Source organism: Cervus canadensis, chromosome 20 (assembly GCF_019320065.1).
Source record: "Cervus canadensis isolate Bull #8, Minnesota chromosome 20, ASM1932006v1, whole genome shotgun sequence".
In the NCBI taxonomy this organism is placed as follows: Eukaryota; Metazoa; Chordata; class Mammalia; order Artiodactyla; family Cervidae; genus Cervus; species Cervus canadensis.
In genome coordinates, this window is record NC_057405.1 from 45,188,514 (window position 1) to 45,206,801 (window position 18,288).

The 18,288-nt window shown below is 39.1% G+C and overlaps 2 protein-coding genes across 4 annotated transcripts in view; one reads left to right on the forward strand and one right to left on the reverse strand.

Annotated features, from left to right (window-relative positions):
* LOC122422615 (nephrocan-like) overlaps positions 1-4,764 on the reverse strand; it is a 31,124-nt gene extending 26,360 nt beyond the window's left edge. Inside the window, exon 1 of one of the 2 annotated variants that reach the window (XM_043439066.1) lies at positions 4,638-4,764. The gene's annotated coding sequence lies outside the window, so the exon portion shown is untranslated. Of the gene's footprint in view, positions 1-3,787; positions 3,954-4,637 lie in introns of those variants that run through there. The other variant, XM_043439067.1, reaches the window with a different exon arrangement.
* A 176-nt stretch (positions 4,765-4,940) lies between these two features.
* The window catches only part of GOPC (golgi associated PDZ and coiled-coil motif containing), a 40,363-nt gene continuing 27,015 nt past the window's right edge, over positions 4,941-18,288 (forward strand). For both annotated transcript variants that reach the window (XM_043439068.1, XM_043439069.1), the window contains exon 1: positions 4,941-5,468. In XM_043439068.1, coding sequence (XP_043295003.1) covers positions 5,181-5,468 — 288 coding nt within the window. In that variant the 5' untranslated portion in view covers positions 4,941-5,180. The remainder of the gene's footprint in view (positions 5,469-18,288) is intronic.

The window sequence follows — 18,288 nt, forward strand, 5'->3', positions numbered from 1 at the left end:
TTTAGGTTGAATGGCATCACCAACTTGGTGGACATGAGTTTGAGCAAGCTTTGGGAGGTGGTGATGGACAGGGAAGCCTGGTGTGCTGCAGTCCATGGGGTCAGAAAGTGTCGGACACGACTGAGTGACTGAACTGAACTGAGTCATTTTTTGATTGAATTGTTTTTTTCTTATTGAATTGTATGAGCTATTTGCAAATTTTGAAAATTAATCCCTTGTCATTTGCATCATTTGCAAGTAGTTTCTCCCAGTCTGTCAGTTGTTGTTTTGTCTCACTTAAGTTTCTTTTGCTGTGCAAAAGCTTCTAAGTTTGATTCAGTCCCATTTTTTAAAAAAATATTTTCTTTTATTTCTAGTGCCTTAGGAGACTGACCTAAGAAAACATTGCTAAAATTTATGTCAGAGAATGTTTTGCTTATGTTCTATTCTAGGAGTTTTATGGGGTCATGTCTTATATTTAAGTATTTAAGCCATTTTGAGTTTATTTTTGTGTGTGGTGTGAAGGTATGTTCTCATTTCATTGATTTGCATCTGGCTGTGCAACTTTTCCAACACCACTTGCTGAAGAGACTGTCTTTTCTCCCTTGTGTATTCTTTCCTCCTTTGTTGAAGATTAATTTAACATAGGTATGTGGGTTTATTTCTGGGTTCTCTATTCTGTTCCACTGATCCATATTTCTGTTTTTGTGCATATACCATGCTGTTTTGATTACTGTGGCTTTGTAGTATTGTCTGACATCTGGGAGGATTGTGCTTCCTGCTTTGTTCTTTTTCCTCAGGATTGCTTTGGCAATAATGGGTCTTTCATGGTTCCATGTAAATTATCAAATTATTTGTTCTAGTTATGTGAAAAATGTCATGGGTAATTTGATAGGGATCACATTAAATCTTTAGGTTGTTTTGGGTAGTATGATAACATTAAAAATAATGGGAATTTTTAAAATTACTTTTTGCTATGTTTTGTTTTAGATTTAGGTACACCATGCAAAATTAGTATCTTATAAATTTAAACTATAGAGTAAGTAAAATAATTTTTGAAGCCTAAATTATGCTGGGTTTATTAGTGAAATCATCCACCACTGTTAAATGAACTTTTCTCTTTAGGCTGGGAAAAATATTCCTTGGATTTTAAAGGAACATATATTTTATAGATATTCCTAACTGTTGAGCTAATATGAAAATATATTTAGTTTTACTCTCTAGCAGGTGTCAAAGGTATGTGTTAAAAAGTAACCGTCTTTACAATTTTCTAAATAGACTATTGTAATGTCTTAATTTTTGAACTGATCACACATATTTTCAGCATTCCTACTAGATTCAAGGCCCTGTGTTAGGATCTGGGATTCAAAAATAAGCAAGATACCATTATTGTTGCCAAAAAATGTATGGTAAATGCTGTAACAGGTATTTGCAGAAAACTAGACAGGGAACACGTCCACAGCCCCACAAGAAAAAGAAAAGAAGGTTCTTCTTGGAAGAGGTTTCTGAGCTAATCCTACATCACTGCACCAAAACTCTCAAGTTTTAAAAACAAGAGGGCAAACAGTTGTTCCATTTGTGTATGAAAGAGAAATAACCAGGAGAATGAGGTTAACAAGTCACTTTGGAATGCCCAAACTCCTTCAGCATGTGTATCAAAGAGTTTCAGATTATTAGCAAATATGAATAAATATAAATAATACATATGAGTATGTATGTACTTTCCTCGCACTGCTCAAGTAAAATGCTAGTGGATTTTCCCCCTTATTCATTATACAACTGTTTCCAGTGACCAATGGTACTTAATACCATTTTCTTTTCCTGGTAGGATTACTGGAGAATAAATGAAACATGTGAAGCTTAGTACAGGGTCTGGCACACAGTAGCAATTAATAAACGGTAATCTCCCTCTACAGTTCAAGGTAGGTTTCTAAGTCCATTCAACTAAAGTGCCTTTGCAATTAATGATGTGCTAATTAACGTTTGGGCTTCCCTGGTGGCTCAGATGCTAAAGAATCTGCCTGTTGAAATCTACAGTAACCTCACAGCTAATTACCACTACCCACCAAAGAAATCTTTAGCATCTTCCCTTTTTTCCCAGTTTCCTTGGTCCCCCACTGTATTCTTATTAATACCTTATGGTAAAACTCTGTAGGGATAAGTTCTTAAAACAAGACTGTCACATTTAAGTTATATAAGAAATTTATCACATAAACATTCATGAAACAGTTTTTAGAACTTTCTGCCAATGCAATTGCAAATAGAAGTATGAAGATTTTATTATCCCAGGAAATTAAGTCCCACAAATATTGAGATGATACACAATTCCAAAGACCAACACAAAGCAACACATGTAGACAGCAGATGGCAGCACTAGAGCATCAAACCAGGCCTTTCACGTCCCTGGGAGGCTTTGACTTGCAAACATGCAGAACCCCAATCAAGGTGGGCAAAAGATAACATCTACCAAAGCACATGAGCACTGTAAATAGTCACGTAGCACCAAGGAGCGGCACATAGGGATGAGGAAGCTGCTATATAGCATGGTAATGAGAAGGAACAATATGAGATGACAGTGTTCTGAGTCACAGACGGTGTGACTTGTTGGAGTGTTGTAAAAATTGTACTCAGAAGTGGAGTCGGGTTCTTCAGTCCTGAAAATGGAGGTATTCACCAAGGATCAGAGCACTGGATACCTATAAATACTTAAGATTCATTGTGGTTGTACCTATACAATATGAAGCTGAATTTTTTTAAAAAATTTAAATTTATTTTCAGGTGTAGTTTATATAAACTAAAGAAAGTGGTAAGCAATAGAATGGGCTTCCCTGGTGATGCAATGGTAAAGAATCTGCATGACAACACAGGAGACACGGGTTCAATTCCTGGGTCAGGAAGATCCCCTGGAGAAGGAAATGGCAACCTACTCCATATTCTTGCCTGGGAAATCCCAGGGACAGAGGAGCCTGATGGGCTACAGTCCATGGGGTCATGAGAGTCAGACATGACTTACTGACTAAACAACAACAAAAAGCAATAGAAAATGAGTATTACACTTAATTTTTGGGATAAATAGTTCTTATATATTAATCTGTTTGTATATGGCTTATAACTGGGAAGGAATTATTTTAAAAAAAAAAGCTTTGGGTTGATTTGCTAACTTATTAACTTATACATGAAGAGATGGATTTCTGCATCCTTCTATACCCTGTTTTAACAGCTAAGACTTTGGAGAAAAAGACATCTAGATTGAAATCTCACCCCAGTGGATTTTTAGGTATATACCAAGATACTTAAATTTTCTGTGACTCATTTATAAAAAACTGACAACAGCTAACTCACAGGATTTTGTGAGAGTCAAAGAAGCAAAGCAAATAGCAAAATGCTTAACACATAGTATGTATTCAATAACTAAAAGCTATTATTGTGATTTCATGTGTATGTGACCCCCCAACCCAACTTAACATTATTTTTCTACTTTAAATTACTGGAAATGGGATTGCTAACTGTACTATGAATAGGGAAAGTGGCTGGGAACTTGGTGGCTGTAGTAATGATGTTTATCCAAATTTTGCAGATAAAAATTAAGTTAATTTGGGAACAGAGGTTGGGGGGTGGGAAATGCAAATCTTAGTCTTATATTATTTCTGGGTAAAACCTGTGTGAATGTGCCTACTTAAGCTCAAGGATCTCTGAGTAGTTTTGCTTAGCCAAGTTTGTTGAAACCAAAGAACTTTATTGACTGATATGTTGAACAGTCTGCCCTGACCCAGAGGGCAAACTAAAACTATGATTTTTTATTACTCACTGGCATTAGTGAGGGACCCACAGTGCAGACTTTGATGGAGATTAACTGGGAGAGTCTGTAGTTAACCAGTGAAATATTCCCTTAGGCAATATCTCCTATGAGATACAGTTCTCACCAGCCTACTGTATCAGTCTACTTTCTCCTTCCTTTTCAAGACTCGGCTGGAAGCGGGTTGAGAGTGAGTAAGTGGAATGGTAAAGAACAGCTGCTCAACACTCCCAAAATCCACATTAAAGTTGTAGCTATGAGCTCTGCTTATCGGAGGGTCACGTCTCATTCATTTTTGTGTCCCCGATGCCTCAACAGGGCTCTGCATTCAATCTGCCTATGAATATGTAAATCTTCATAATTTTGTTTCACTGAAATGTCACGTGTAGGAACACTATGCAAGTTTTTTTTTTTTTTAATAAGAACATCTTTTTAGGTAGTTGCTTTGGAAATGTATAACCTCTGTTGTGATAATAAGGAATATCAATTGCCAAGCACTGAAGCCAAGCATTTTACCTTATTCCTGAGCGAAATAAAATTTGGAAACTGAGGCTTTGAGGTTAAAAAATACAACTAAGATAGCACAGCTAATAGGGGATAGGACTTAAAACTTGAACTGCTGCCTGACTTTAATCCCAAGAGGAAAGGACTCCTCTTAATTAAGCAACACCTGGTGAGCCGCTGTCCTTCAATTTGCAGTTCTAGGCAGTTTCCATCCAGAATTTAAGGCCTGGTTTACCGAGAGGAGCAAGTGTGTCCACCCACCCCACCCACCTCACCCGTCACAGGAACTGGACTGGAAAAGGGAAAACGTGGCCACTGCGCATGCTCACACGGCCCTCTCTCACTCTTCCTTCCCTACCACAGAATGTCACCGCGGCAACTTTGTCGGACGACTTTAGAACGGTTCCCGCCCACTATGAAGTCAAAGGGGTGGAAGCTGTTCCTCTCTGCGACGTGGACACCCTTCTCTTCTCCGGGCCTTCCCAACTTGGAAGCCGACACCATGCGTCTCTATGTCTCGGGGATTCAAGCTGGAGTTTGCCAGTTCTCAACATGGCCGTTGACAGGCCGGTCCCAAACGGAGGCTTTTCATAGGCCAAGGTCGCACCCTAGCCCCGCCCATTTCGTCCCTCAGGGCTGCGTCTGCCTAGGTCTTTTCTACGCATGCGCGGCGGGGGCGGGCCGAGAGGTGGGACGGCCCGCGTCTTCCGTGTGCCACCGCCGTCGCCTCTGCTCTGCTGCTCTTGCCCCTCCGGGGCTGCGTAGCCGGCGTTAGCCACGCGAGGGGAAGAGAGGGGACAGACGGAGCGTGCGTGCGCGGGGCTTCCCGCAGTCCCAGCAGTTCCTCTCGCGGGGTGGACGACGGGGTCAGCAGCAGTCGGGGGAGGCCCTAGACGGCGCCATGTCGGCGGGCGGTCCATGCCCGGCAGGGGCCGGAGGGGTCTCAGGGGGAGCCTCTTGCGCCGTGGGGGTCTCCCCTGGCGGGGTATCTATGTTCCGGTGGCTGGAGGTACTGGAGAAGGAGTTCGACAAGGCCTTCGTGGATGTGGATCTGCTCTTGGGCGAGATTGATCCGGACCAGGCGGACATCACTTATGAGGGGAGACAGAAGATGACCAGCCTGAGCTCCTGCTTTGCGCAGCTTTGCCACAAAGCCCAAACTGTGTCCCAAATCAACCACAAGCTAGAGGTGAGCCTTGAGCCCTGGAGCGGGTGGCATTCAGCTCCAGCCATCAGACTTCATTTAACGTACCGGTGAAAACTGCCAACTGGGGCACCTGGGCTTCCTATGTGACGGGAGAGTGCGTGTCTGTGTGTGAAGGAAAAGAGTGAGGTGAGGTGAGGTGAGAGCAGGCAAAGGTGTGTAGGTTGACATGTAGGTCACCTGGGATCCTGAAAGCCACCTTCCTGGTATCTTTATGAGGAGGAAACAGAACTAATTACACCTGTCTACTTGTGCCTTTTCGTTAAGAAGCCTAAGACTTAACTGAAGCTCAAAGATGCTCTGTCATAAGAATATTTTAGCTCACCTTTTAACATTTGAGTTTTTAGATCTACTTTCACATTGCAGGTTTGTATATCACCAGTCCTGATCATTTTGAACTATTTCAGGTCAGTTTTCATTGTTGCACACAGGCAACGCTATTCCTTGCCTGCATGAACTGTTTAGGGGAATTTGATCAAAGCTCTTAGGAAAATGGGATAAACAAGATAGTATCAATGTCCATCTCAGTTTACAGTTAGTCCTTAAATTACAGGCAGATACCTCCAGAGCGCCCTACGGTTATTCAGATGACTTCTAATATTGAGGTTGTGTCTGTACTTTACTAATTTCCCAAAGTCTGGATTTATTTTTGAAAGTGTGAAGACCGATCATTTGCTTAAGTCTCTCATCTTGGTTGTGGGTGTGAGTGCAGTAGTAATAGTTCCCAAAAAACTGACCATGTTTTGCAGAAAATTAAATTAACGTATTTTTACAATATTTAGAAATCATGATAGATTAACATTATATAAAGAGCATTTTTTAATTGTAAATAAGAGAATGCGTCTTTCATTTTAAAGTGGATAAAAATAGGATAATAAATGATATGCAAAGCTCTTTGACATTAGATTTTCTAAGAAATCATTACTATCAGTTGTGATGATTGAGAGTGCCCATTGGATCCAGATCAATATGAATATCAGAAATGCATTCTTGCCTGGAGAATCTCATGGACGGGAGGAGCCTGGTAGGCTACAGTGCATGGGGTTGGTAAGAGTCAGACAGGACTGAGCGACTTCACTTTCACTTTTCACTTTCATGCTTTGGAGAAGGAAATGGCAACCCATTCCAGTATTCTTGCCTGGAGAATGCCAGGGAGGGAGGAGCCTGGGGGGCTGCCATCTATGGGGTTGCACAGAGTTGGACACGACTGAAGTGACTTAGCAGCAGCAGCAGCAGCATTCTCTCCTTGGTTAGTAGTTAGTTAGCGTTCTTTCTTCTTCCTGTCCGTCTTGAAAAAGGTAGTATAATTTATCTTTGATTAGCATAGAATTGTATATGGGAGATTTTGCGACTCTTCTTCACTGAAAGAACTGTTAATTTCTTTTGTCCCTTTTGAAAAGGTTGGAAGTGTTGACATAAAGCTAATCATTTATTAATCTACATCTGTGAAAATATATCTTGATTTCTCGATTCAGCTGTGGCTTCTAGAAGACGGTTCTTTATTCAGGTAGTGACATTGCATTTGATGGTCTTTAGTAGCTTTTGCTATTCATCCTATACAACTGAGAGTTTTCACTGAGGACAGAAGAGCCTGGCAGGGTACAGTCCATAAAGTCGCAAAAAGTTGGACACAACTGAGTGAGTATACACACATACACACTGAGGATAAGCAGATTTTAAAAAATGAAACAATATCTAATTCATTTTTTAAATGACTTAAGGAAACTTTGATATTTTGGTGTCAGATTTAAAAAATCCAATTTTGGAGAAATGATTGTTCTGTGAGCAGGTGATACTCAGTTTTTTCATCTTTAAATATTTTAAATGAGTATTTAGAGTTATATTAAATTATGCAATTTCTTTTCCAGAAATCATAATTATGTGTTCTGATTCCATGTCCTGGCTTAGAAGGTGGCTTTATTTCTCAAAACAAGAAATGCTAGCCCATCACAATGTGAGCATGTTTTTTTCAACATCCTTGAAGCTTTTGATTTAAAGATTTTAGAAAATAAGGGTTGTTTGTGTGTTTTTTCAGTTACAGTTGACTTCTTTGTAAGGTTATTGTTTCTCTATATAACAATTTCCACAGTTTTCATGGAATCAGTTGTGTATTGCTGAGGAGAGAGAGTCATTGTCAGTAGTGCCTTTCAAAGTAGATCTGCCATTGTATTATCTGCAGAATTTCAGAGGTTGCCCTGTGTTCCTTTAGCAATCTTTTGAGATCTTGAAATTTTAGCAAAGATTTCATACTTTCTTGCCCTGTTTTATTTTTTAGTAAGTGAATTAATTGATTTTATTGCTTTAAGGATATGGACATTAAGACATAATATTTGAGGTCACTTACGGTGTGCTGCGATTCATGGGGTCGCAAAGAGTTGGACACAACTGAGCGACTGAACTGATCTGATGATCTGATGTGCACCAAAATTTGCTGGTTATAGAGATTAATACTTAAACCATATTACCATAATAGAATATTTTTATAATCAAGAAACAGATACCTCCAAGAGTAACTTAGATTTAAATTGAGCATCCTTCCAGATTGCCCTTCTTCTGCTAAGTTATTGTCTTTAGGTAGTTAATTTAATATTAGTATAGTAGTTAGGAAAACAGTTTTGCTACAAAAAAAAAATTTGCTATTAAAAAAAATATATAAATTGCATCTATATGACTGCTTTTTTCCATAAGTTGTATTTGGAGAGAGGGGAGGGGGAGGGCAGAGAAGTCATAATATTTTGAGGCAGTGCCATTTTTAATTACTCATGTCTCTCTTATACTTCCCACCTGCTTGAGAATCCCTGCCGTGGTGAGCCACTTGGGAACAGCTGTGCTGGAATCACAGGTACTGGTTGGGACAGTCGTAGTGGTAATAGTAGTAGCAGGAGTAGGTGTTGGAGTAGAACAAACGTCAAGAACCAGTGCTTTATGAAAACTCACCTCTCTGCCTTGAAACATGGTTTTCTGCCTGTTCACCCCTTCTTTAAAAATAACAGCTACACAGCACATCTTTTGTCACATCCTCCTTTCCCTCAGCAATTGCTGAGTCAGTATCGTTTTTAAAGTGATTTACTGTTCAGAGCCATCGAGAGCTTCATTGAAAATGAACTGATATACTGTCCTTTTACTGCTTTAAAGCTCTTCTCTTTTTGTTCTTTTGTTTTTAAGTGCATCAGTTTTATTGTAGTTTGTTTAACATTGGCTGTTAACTGCTCATGAACAATTGTAGTGCCATAAAATGGTAGGTTTCAAAAACAGTAACCAACCCCCCCCCCCCCCAAAAAAAAAATCTTCCCCGAGTCTCACTTGTCCATCCTTGCTCTTTTTTTTTTGTCTACAAGGCTGTTTGTCCGCAAGGGATATTAGTTCCCTGACCAAGGATCAAACCCAGGGCCCTGGCAGTGAGAACACCAGATCCTAACCACTGGACCACCAGGGAATTCCCCATCCTTGCTCTTTTCGGTATTACTATAGTGATTTCCCTTTGCCCAAGGCCATTCATATTTAGTTTCTAGTGCCATGTTCCATACTTGAATAAGCTGGGCAGCATTCTAGACTAGTGCAGAAGTATTTTGTTTTTAAACAAGCAGTGGGACTCTTTGCAGCCTTGAACTTGAAGTTTAATATTGATCCAGTATATATTTATTGAGTGCTATGTGCCGTGTGCTGTGTTGGGCACTTGGTATACAATGGAGAGCAAAAACAGGTATAGTCATCACTGTTATGAAACTTAAATTCTATTGGGGGGATTTGTTGAAATAATTATCATATAAATGTGAAATTCCAACTTTGAGGAACATAGAGTAATGAGAACCTCTTCTGGGAGATCAAGGAAGGCTTCTTTTGAGGAAGTGACCATTTAGTTAAAACATAAAGGATGAGTAAGAATTAATTAGGCCAAGAGAAATAGGAGTATCATTCAACATTCCAGTAGAGAGAACAGGAAATGGAAAGCACCAGTGATAGGCGAGTGCTAATGCATTTGAAGAACTGAGAGTTGATATGCATTATAAGAGCAGAGGGCAAGAGAAGTTTGAACAAGTATGTAGGGACCACATCTTTATGATTTTCTAGATCATGTAGTAGACTTGATGAGGGCTTTATCATAACAATGTGAAATATTTTAAATTAGGTGGTAATCTCAGATAGGAAATTAGAATAGTTCACTCTGGCTGTGATAAAGAGAGAGTTTGTGGAAATAAAATGAATAAATGCAGAAAACCACTGGGGGCTCTGATCCATGTGAGATGATGGGAGTAGGATAGCAGAGACAGAGGAAAGTGTTCAGAACAAGAGAGATATGAGAAGTGAAAATAAACAGATTCTAGGGATGGGTTGGAACAGAGGGATGAGGGAATTCAGGATGATTCTCTGATGTCAATTGACTGGATAAATGGAAGGATATGATATATTATCAGCAATGACTATATTGCTAACTGTCGGTCAGTTACCAAGGGCCCAGCTCTGTCCTACGTCTTTTATGTATATTGATTCACCTATTTCTCACAAGTTGTGTGGGGTAGGTTTATTATTCCCATTTTACAGGGATTAAGTAAGGGGCCCAAGACTACAGAATACGAAAAACCAGTCTCTCCAAAGACACATTTATCTCTGGTTGGAAAAGGAGGTAGAGAGAAAAGCAACCAGAAAGAGTTGAGTGTGGCTGGATAGCTGGGAAGGAGGAGTTCAGGGGACGTATTGTTTTCATTTTTTTTTTAATGGTAAAAATAAAGTTAAACATGTTTGCAAACCAATAAGCAGCATCTAGTTGACTGAAAATCTGAATATTCTAAGGAAAAGAAGGGGATTATCAGTAGCAGTAAGGTTTCTGAATGAAGATGAAGGTCAGAATATAGGTAAAGAGACTGACTTCATATTGAAAAGACAGCTGTTACACTTAAGGGGAAAGGAGGGAGTGTTTTGTGTGATGGCGTCTTTACTCTATAGAACAGCAGCCTGGGACAACTGGAAGTGGTTGAAAGTAAAAGCTCAAGGAGAGGGAGCAAAATCTGAAATAGTAATGAAAGAGTGTGATAGCAAGTTGGCCAGTCAAATAGAAGGACTGCCAGGCAGTGCTGAGGTAATTTAGAGTTACCATAAATTCATGGTCCAACCAGTCTGCCCCGTTGTATGACTTGCTCTAGTAATACAAACATAGTGATGAGAGTAGTAATTGCATTCATCCAGCGCCATAGCAGGAAGTTTGCTGTACACGCAAGAGTGTTATTGAAATGAAAATGGTATTGGGGATGAAGAAAAGGAGATAATCTTTAAAGGAGTATAACCCGTCTTTGATAATCATGTAGCTGTAAAGCAAGAGGAAGGGTTATGGGTGACATCCCATTTCTGTTTGGGAAATGTATTGGTTGATACCTGCAGTGGCTTGAATGGTGCTTCCCCCCAAATTCATGTCTACACAGAACCTCAGAATGTGACCTTATTTGGAAATAGGGTCTTTGCAAATGTAATTAATGTAAGGATGGAGATAAGGTCATAGCAGATTGTGACAGAGTATCCTCAGAGGATGCACAGAGACTCAGAGAAGAAGGCTGTGTGAGGATGGAGTCGGAGATTAGAGAGGGACAGGTCTACAAGTCAAACAGCCACGGCATTAGGAGACTGGCATGGGATAGTTTCTCTTTCAGGGTTTCCAGAAGTCATGAGCCCTGCCAGTACCTGGATTCCAGGCTCCTGCATCCTGAGCTGTGAGAAAATAAAGTTTTGTTCTTTGAAGCCACCTCTTTTGTGGTAATTTGTTATGACAACCATAGGAGACTGATACCATTCACTGAAGTGAGGAATCCAGAAGACGGAGCAGGACTGGCAGGAAAGAGAATGGGTTGCCTTTAGGAGACTGTGCATTGTTAAGGTCTTTATCCTTTTTTGCATATTCCTAACATAGTTTCCTGGGCTTCCCTGGTGGCTCTGACAGTAGAGAATCCGCCTGCAATGCGGAAGACCTGGGTTTGATCCCTGGGTTGGGAAGATCCCGTGAAGGAGGGCATGGCAACCCGCTCCACTATTCTTGCCTGGAGAACGCCATGGACAGAGGAGCCCGGTGGGGTACAGTGCATGAGGTCGCAGAATCGGACACGACTGAGCAACTAAGCACAACGCAGCCACGTGGTTTCCTAATGACTTCTTAACCCCTCCAAATCATCCTTTTGTTGCCAAAATTCATTCTAAAGTGATTCATATTAAGGCTCATATGAAAAAAGACAGCTCTGACCCTGTCACTCTCTTTGTATACTTCCTTATCACTTACTGGGCTTCCCACGTGGCAGAAGGGGTAAAGAACCCACCTGTAAATGCAGGAGACATAAGAGACGTGAGTTTGATCCCTGGGTTGGGAGGATCCCCTGGAGCAGGAAATGGCAACCCACTCCAGTATTCTTGCCTAGAGAATCCCATGGACAGAGGAAGCTGGCAGGCTACTGTCCATAGGGTTACACAGAGTTGGACATGACTGAAGTGACTGAGCATGCATATTATCACTTACTGGCTAAAATTCATACTCTGGTACATTGATCAGTGCCCAGTCTGTCTGTCCTTTTCTCTCCTCACCCCTTGTTAGCTGCTTGTCCCTCAGTAAAACTGCTCTAATTTCTTTTCTGTAAATAGGCCTGCTCTTTCTTGGCGTCTCTACTTTGGCATAGACTTTTGTGTATAGTAACTTCTCTGTCCCCTTTGTCTACAGGATCAAACACCCTCATCTTTCAAGACACTGCTTACATCACCATTTGTTTTGAAGGCTTTCCTCACCCAACAAACCTTAGTCCTAACACCTTGAAACTCAAGCTGTTGTAAGATTTGTTACATTGGGCTGTAACTAGTGGTTACCACATTTCTCTGCTTCTGTAAAGTAAGCTCCTTGAAGGTCAAGATTTTGTTGTAGGTGGAGTTATCTGAACTATCAAATGCTTGTGACAGCTGACTTTTCAGGGTATCAGTATCCCTTTATGAACCCATTTTGGTTTCTGAAAATTGGTTGGTAGTTTTTTCTCTCCATGGTTCTTCCCATACCATATTGAGAAGGAAATAATTCCTTTCAGTGTGGTTATCAAGTTGACTTATATATGTGGATTACAGAATTGGCCCTTTAAAGGGGCCAATTTTTGGAAATTTGGAACTCACACATTAAATACCAACCTTTCTAACCTGCTTGCCTCCATATCTCACCTGCTAGGGGTTTTCATATCTCAGACCTTTCCCTTCTCTGTGTATTAGCGGATCTCCATTCAGCATTCCCTTCTTTCTGACTCCCTTTGTTTCTTCTTGAATGGGTACATCACGCATGCCTCTGTATAGGTGTTTACAACACTTTACATCATAATTGAAATGTATTTTTAATCTCATTCTATTAGACGTAAAATCCTCAAGGGCAGAATCCATGTCTTATTTATCATTTTTTTCTCCAGGTCCTGGCACATTGTATATACTCTACAGATGTTTATTTGAATGAGTAAATCATTTGAAACAACTTTAGTTATTTTGTTCTGCCATGAATCCTCAAAGATTACCAGTAATCATTCTGTAATACAGGCTTCATGAGAGCTGGAATGGTGTCTCTCTGGACGACTCTGCTGTCCATTGTGTCTAAGATGGTCCCCACCACATTTTTGAGTGACTGAATCAGTCACAAAGATACGATCTCTGAGTTACTATTTCATGGTATTCCATTTTAAGAACAAGTTGAAACTGACTGAGTGTAACTTTAAACATCACTGTTTTAGAGTACTGAGTATGGATTTAGTGTACTTGTAATGTTTCTAATATATTGGGTAAGTTCATTCTCTTCACTCCACCTCCAGTTTGGTCATAGAGCAACTGAATTCTTTACATTAAAATGAAAACTGAAAGCATTTTATATTGTTTGGGACTTCATTTTGAGGTTTAAAATACTTTAACTTTTAAAAATACACCACAGATTTATCTACTTTCTTCCATTTCAGATCCCCTAACTGTAGTTCAGTCACATTGTATCCCATATTACACACAGCTTCCTTTTAAAAAACATAAATATGATCATATCATTCTCTTTTAAATTCCTCAATTATACTTTGAGTTAATTCAGACTCTTTATCACTGATGAACTTTCTGTGATCTCACCTCTGGATAGCTCTCCAGTGTCACATCTTATCATTCTTCCCATTTTTTTTGTATGGCCCAGTCCACATGGGTCTCCTTTCAGAAACCAAAACAATAATTCTTAAACATTTTGGTCTCAAGACTCCTTTACATTCTACAGTTATAAGGTCCTCAGAGAGCTTTTTATGAAAAAAAGAAATACAGGTTATATCTACTGGTATTTACTGTATTAAAAATTAAAACTGAGAAAACTAAATATTTATTGAGTTGGCCAAAAGATTCATCAAGCTGGAATCAAGATTGCCGGGAAAAATATCAGTAACCTCAGATATGCAGATGACACCACCCTTATGGCAGAAAGCGAAGAACTAAAGAGTCTCTTGATGAAAGTGAAAGAGGAGAGTGAAAAAGCTGGCTTAAAACTCAACATTCAGAAAACTAAGATCATGGCATCTGTTCCCATCACTTCATGGCAAATAGATGGGAAAACAATGGAAACAGAGACTATTTTGGGGGCTCCAAAATCACTGCAGATGGTGAGTGCAGCCATGAAATTAAAAGACGCTTGCTCCTTGGAAGAAAAGTTATGACCAACCTAGACAGCATATTAAAAAGCAGAGACATTACTTTGCCAACAAAAGTCTGTTTAGTCAAGGCTATGGTTTTTCCAGTAGTCTTGTATGGATGTGAGAGTTGGACCATAAAGAAAGCTGAGCGCTGAAGAATTGATGCTTTTGAACTGTGGTGTCGGTGAAGACTCTTGAGAGTCCCTTGGACTGCAAAGAGATCAAACCAGTCAATCCTAAAGGAAATCAGTCCTGAATATTCATTGGAGGGACTGATGCTAAAGCTGAAACTCCAGTACTTTGGCCACCTGATGGGAAGAACTGACTCATTTGAAAAGACCCTGATGCTGGGACAGATTGAAGGCAGGAGGAGAAGGGGAGAACAGAGAATGAGATGGCTGGATGGCATCACCGACTCTATGGACATGAGTTTGAGCAAGCTCCAGGAGTTGGTGATGGACAGGGAAGCCTGGCATGCTGCAGTCCATGGGGTCATAAAGAGCCAGACATGACTGAGCAACTGAACTGAACAGAACTGAAAAGACTCATTCAGTGTTTCCCGAACGAACCTTTTGGCCAACCCAGTATTAGTTAAAAGTAGCAACAGTTTATAGCACAGGGAACTAGTCAACATCTTGTAATAACCTATAATGGAAATAATTTCAAAGATTATGTGTATGTGTATAGCTATGTATATATATGTATATGTATAATCTTGCTGTGCATATGAAACATTGTAAGTCAACTATACTTCAATAAAATGTATATATTAAAAAAATAGCAACAGTAAACCCATTGTGTGTTAATATAATTATTAATTAAAATAACTACACTTCCCCAAAAATTATGAGTAGCATTGTTTTACATTAAAATAAAAAAAAATATGTCTCAATAGATTGCTGGACTCTTGTATCTGCTTTTACATTCAAACAGTTGTGATATGTGGTTTTGGTTATAGAAAGAAAATTTGACCTCACAGAGATAAGTACTTCGATAAGGGAGCAGTATTTTAATAGCCATTTCAGATAATTATGGATATTCTTTGATAGTAAAAGGTAGTTACTTAAAGGTTAGTTACAATGTGGAGTATGAAACTATCAGTGAACCATTTATATACCATCATATTAAAATACATTGGTCTATCTTTGTAGCCTTTGAATGAATCTTTTACCAAGGCATGACTTTAACATTGTGTGTGGTCATTTTGAAAACATTGGTTTGCTGAGTTATCCAGATCTTCCAAATGTGGACACACCTCATAATACAGTAGCAAAAAATCACATTTGTTAATATCTCCAATCACATGAGAAATATTTAAATATTGGGAAGCTGTCAGGTTTATAGTGATGGATTCAGATTTTCCAAAATTCTCGTTTTCACTTGAAAGTGTAAATTTTTACCATTGGCAACAAATGCTGTCAGTTGTTTTCCTTGGAATAGCAGATTCACTTTATCTTTAAGAACATGTCTGCCAGATATATCAATCTTAATAACCACAGTTTGTTCTTCTTTCAAATAAAAATGGTGTTCTAAGAAAAAAATGTTCAGCTTTGCAACTCAAGCAGTTGCATAAGTGCTTTTTCTTGAGACAACATAGTTTGATATGCAGCAAAGTGAAAATGAAAAGGCAAGTTTTAGTCACTCAGTCGTGTCTGACTCTGTGTAACCCCATGGACTGTAGCCCGCCAGGCTCCTCTGTCAAAACTTTCCAGGCAAGAGTGCTTGAGTGGGTTGCCATTTGCTTCTCCAGGGGATCTTCCTGACCCAGGGATTGAACCCAAGTCTCCTGTATTACAGTCTGATTCTTTACCGTTTGAGCCATCAGGGAAGCATTAGGGATGCTTTATGCATGCTTCCCATTTCATCCCACAGAACATTAAAAACTTATTCAAGGGTTGAGATTTTTAGAAAGTGATAATTTTGCTGCTTTATTGGGACATTTTGAAGTGTTTTTTGTTTTGTACTGGGAGTGCATGTTAGTGAAACATACATTGACTACTGGTAGTTTGGTGCCACTGCCTTGATGTGTTGTCAGCCTTCTAGTCATTATTGCTTTAACATCTTTGGAACGAATGTCAGCACAATAAAAAAGGCAAATAATACTTTATTATTATGAAAATAATTTTGGCTTTGCATATGCTCTGAAATGGTCACACAGACCAGTGAGAACTGCTGCCCTTATAATAACTGCAACTGTTCCCAGAAGTGTTCCCAGAGGATAGCCATACACTCCCATCCCACTAATTGTCTTTGTTTAGCTCCTTTCAGACAGCTTATTATGGCTTTTAATTATGTATATTACTACTGACTTTGTAATGACCTTGGACAAGTTACCTAATCTCTCTGCTTCACTTCCCTTTGTACAAAAAAGTATCTTTGAGGATTATTGTGAGGATTAGGGCAATTAAAACATGGGTTTGTTCACAACAGTGCCTGGCACATGGTTGATGCTATTATTATATATGCCGTTCATTTTCTGTATGAGCCGCCTCCTGTGCAAGGCCACGCTAAGCCTTGAATGGCAGGATCCACATTTGTTTCAGCCAGCAGTGTATCCCTTGGGCCCAGCCCACTGCTTGATGTATATTGGTGCTTAATAAATAACTTGTTGAATAAATGTGTGATGATGTGGAAGACTAAAAATAGCTGTAGAATACTTTGGGGAGAAATGATGACAGATGAAGTTAGTGGTCTTTATGCTTGGATTGGAAATTGGAGCAGAGAGGTAGTTTTCTCACAGAACTTTCATAAGCCAAATGAACATACTATTTCGAGAGCTGATACGTAATTAAGAAAGAGAATATTATTTCCTATCTTGAGTTAACATCTTGATGTTTAACCTTTGAATGTATTTTCTGTTTGGTCACAGTCTTTGCTTTAGACAGGACTCACTGGCTTTTTATAATCTTGGATATTAGAGCAGCGCCAAGTATCCTGGTCACAGGAAGAAAAGAGAAAATAGAGAAAGTCTTTATAAAGGTGTGGGTTAAATTAAACGAGCTGTAAGACTTTGTTCGGCTATTTTGAAAAAGTAGAAGAAAAGAAAAAGAATGGATCAAAATGCTTTCATTAGTAACATTATCTCCTTGATTCTTGTCACAGAGGGGAAAAGGCCATGTAAAGCAATGATGCTCTTGTCTGTCAGGTAGCTTACAACCTTTTGTATAAGAATGATAGATTCTTTTAACAGTTTAGACCCTGGGGAAAAAAAAGACAGTCTTACTGGATAAAATAGCATTGTTTGTTTACATGTTTCTTACATGTTACATGTTTCTCCTGTTAATAGGAAGCTCAATATTTAATACTCAATAAACTGTAGTAAGGCTTTTATCTTTACCAAGTCATATCCCACCATCATTGTATGATTTTTATTTTTTTACATTTGTTTGATTGGTCTTATGAGCTTTAAAACCTTTGAGGAAAGTAGGTGGGTATAGATGATAAATTTTAGACATTGACATTAAATGGTGTTATTGCTGGAGATTTAAATTCCAATCTGTACTTTCATCCTAAATTGCATTTGCAAATAGTAAAAACATACATTTAAAAGCATAATTGTTTCTTTTTAATGATGTGATTACATTTTATACACATATTTTAAAGTATAGAAGCGTTTGCAGGGAAATGTGGTCTTTATCAGCAACTTTGTATGCTATGGTTCATAACGGTTAAATTGCTATTTGAAGTCAACAGGTTTCTTTGTAATTCCAGCAAAGACCCACTCTTGAGTGTGTGTGCTTTTGTGTGCAAGCCTGTCCTTGCCTACATGTGTGTTTGTGTATGTGTGCACATCCACATGCATTTGGATGTTTGGGGGGTGAGGCTGGCTACATGGTGTATGTTCAGAGTAGTCTCTTGCTTAGAGTTCTAATTCTGGGATTTGAGATGTGATCTCATTTGGAACTCATAGACTCCTTCCTTTCCATTTTTCCTATTAACTGCCAGAATTATAAAGGATGTCAGGAGGTCTTGAGTTTTAATCCCATACAGTTTGTAATTTAGGACAACTCACCTAATCTCTTTGGACCTCAATTCTTCATGTGCAAAATAAAAATGTTTTATCAGATTTTTAACTTAGATTCTTAGCTTAGATTTATTAAAATTTTATCAAAAGAGCTGTACAAAATGCCCAAAGTAATGAATGACCTGGACCC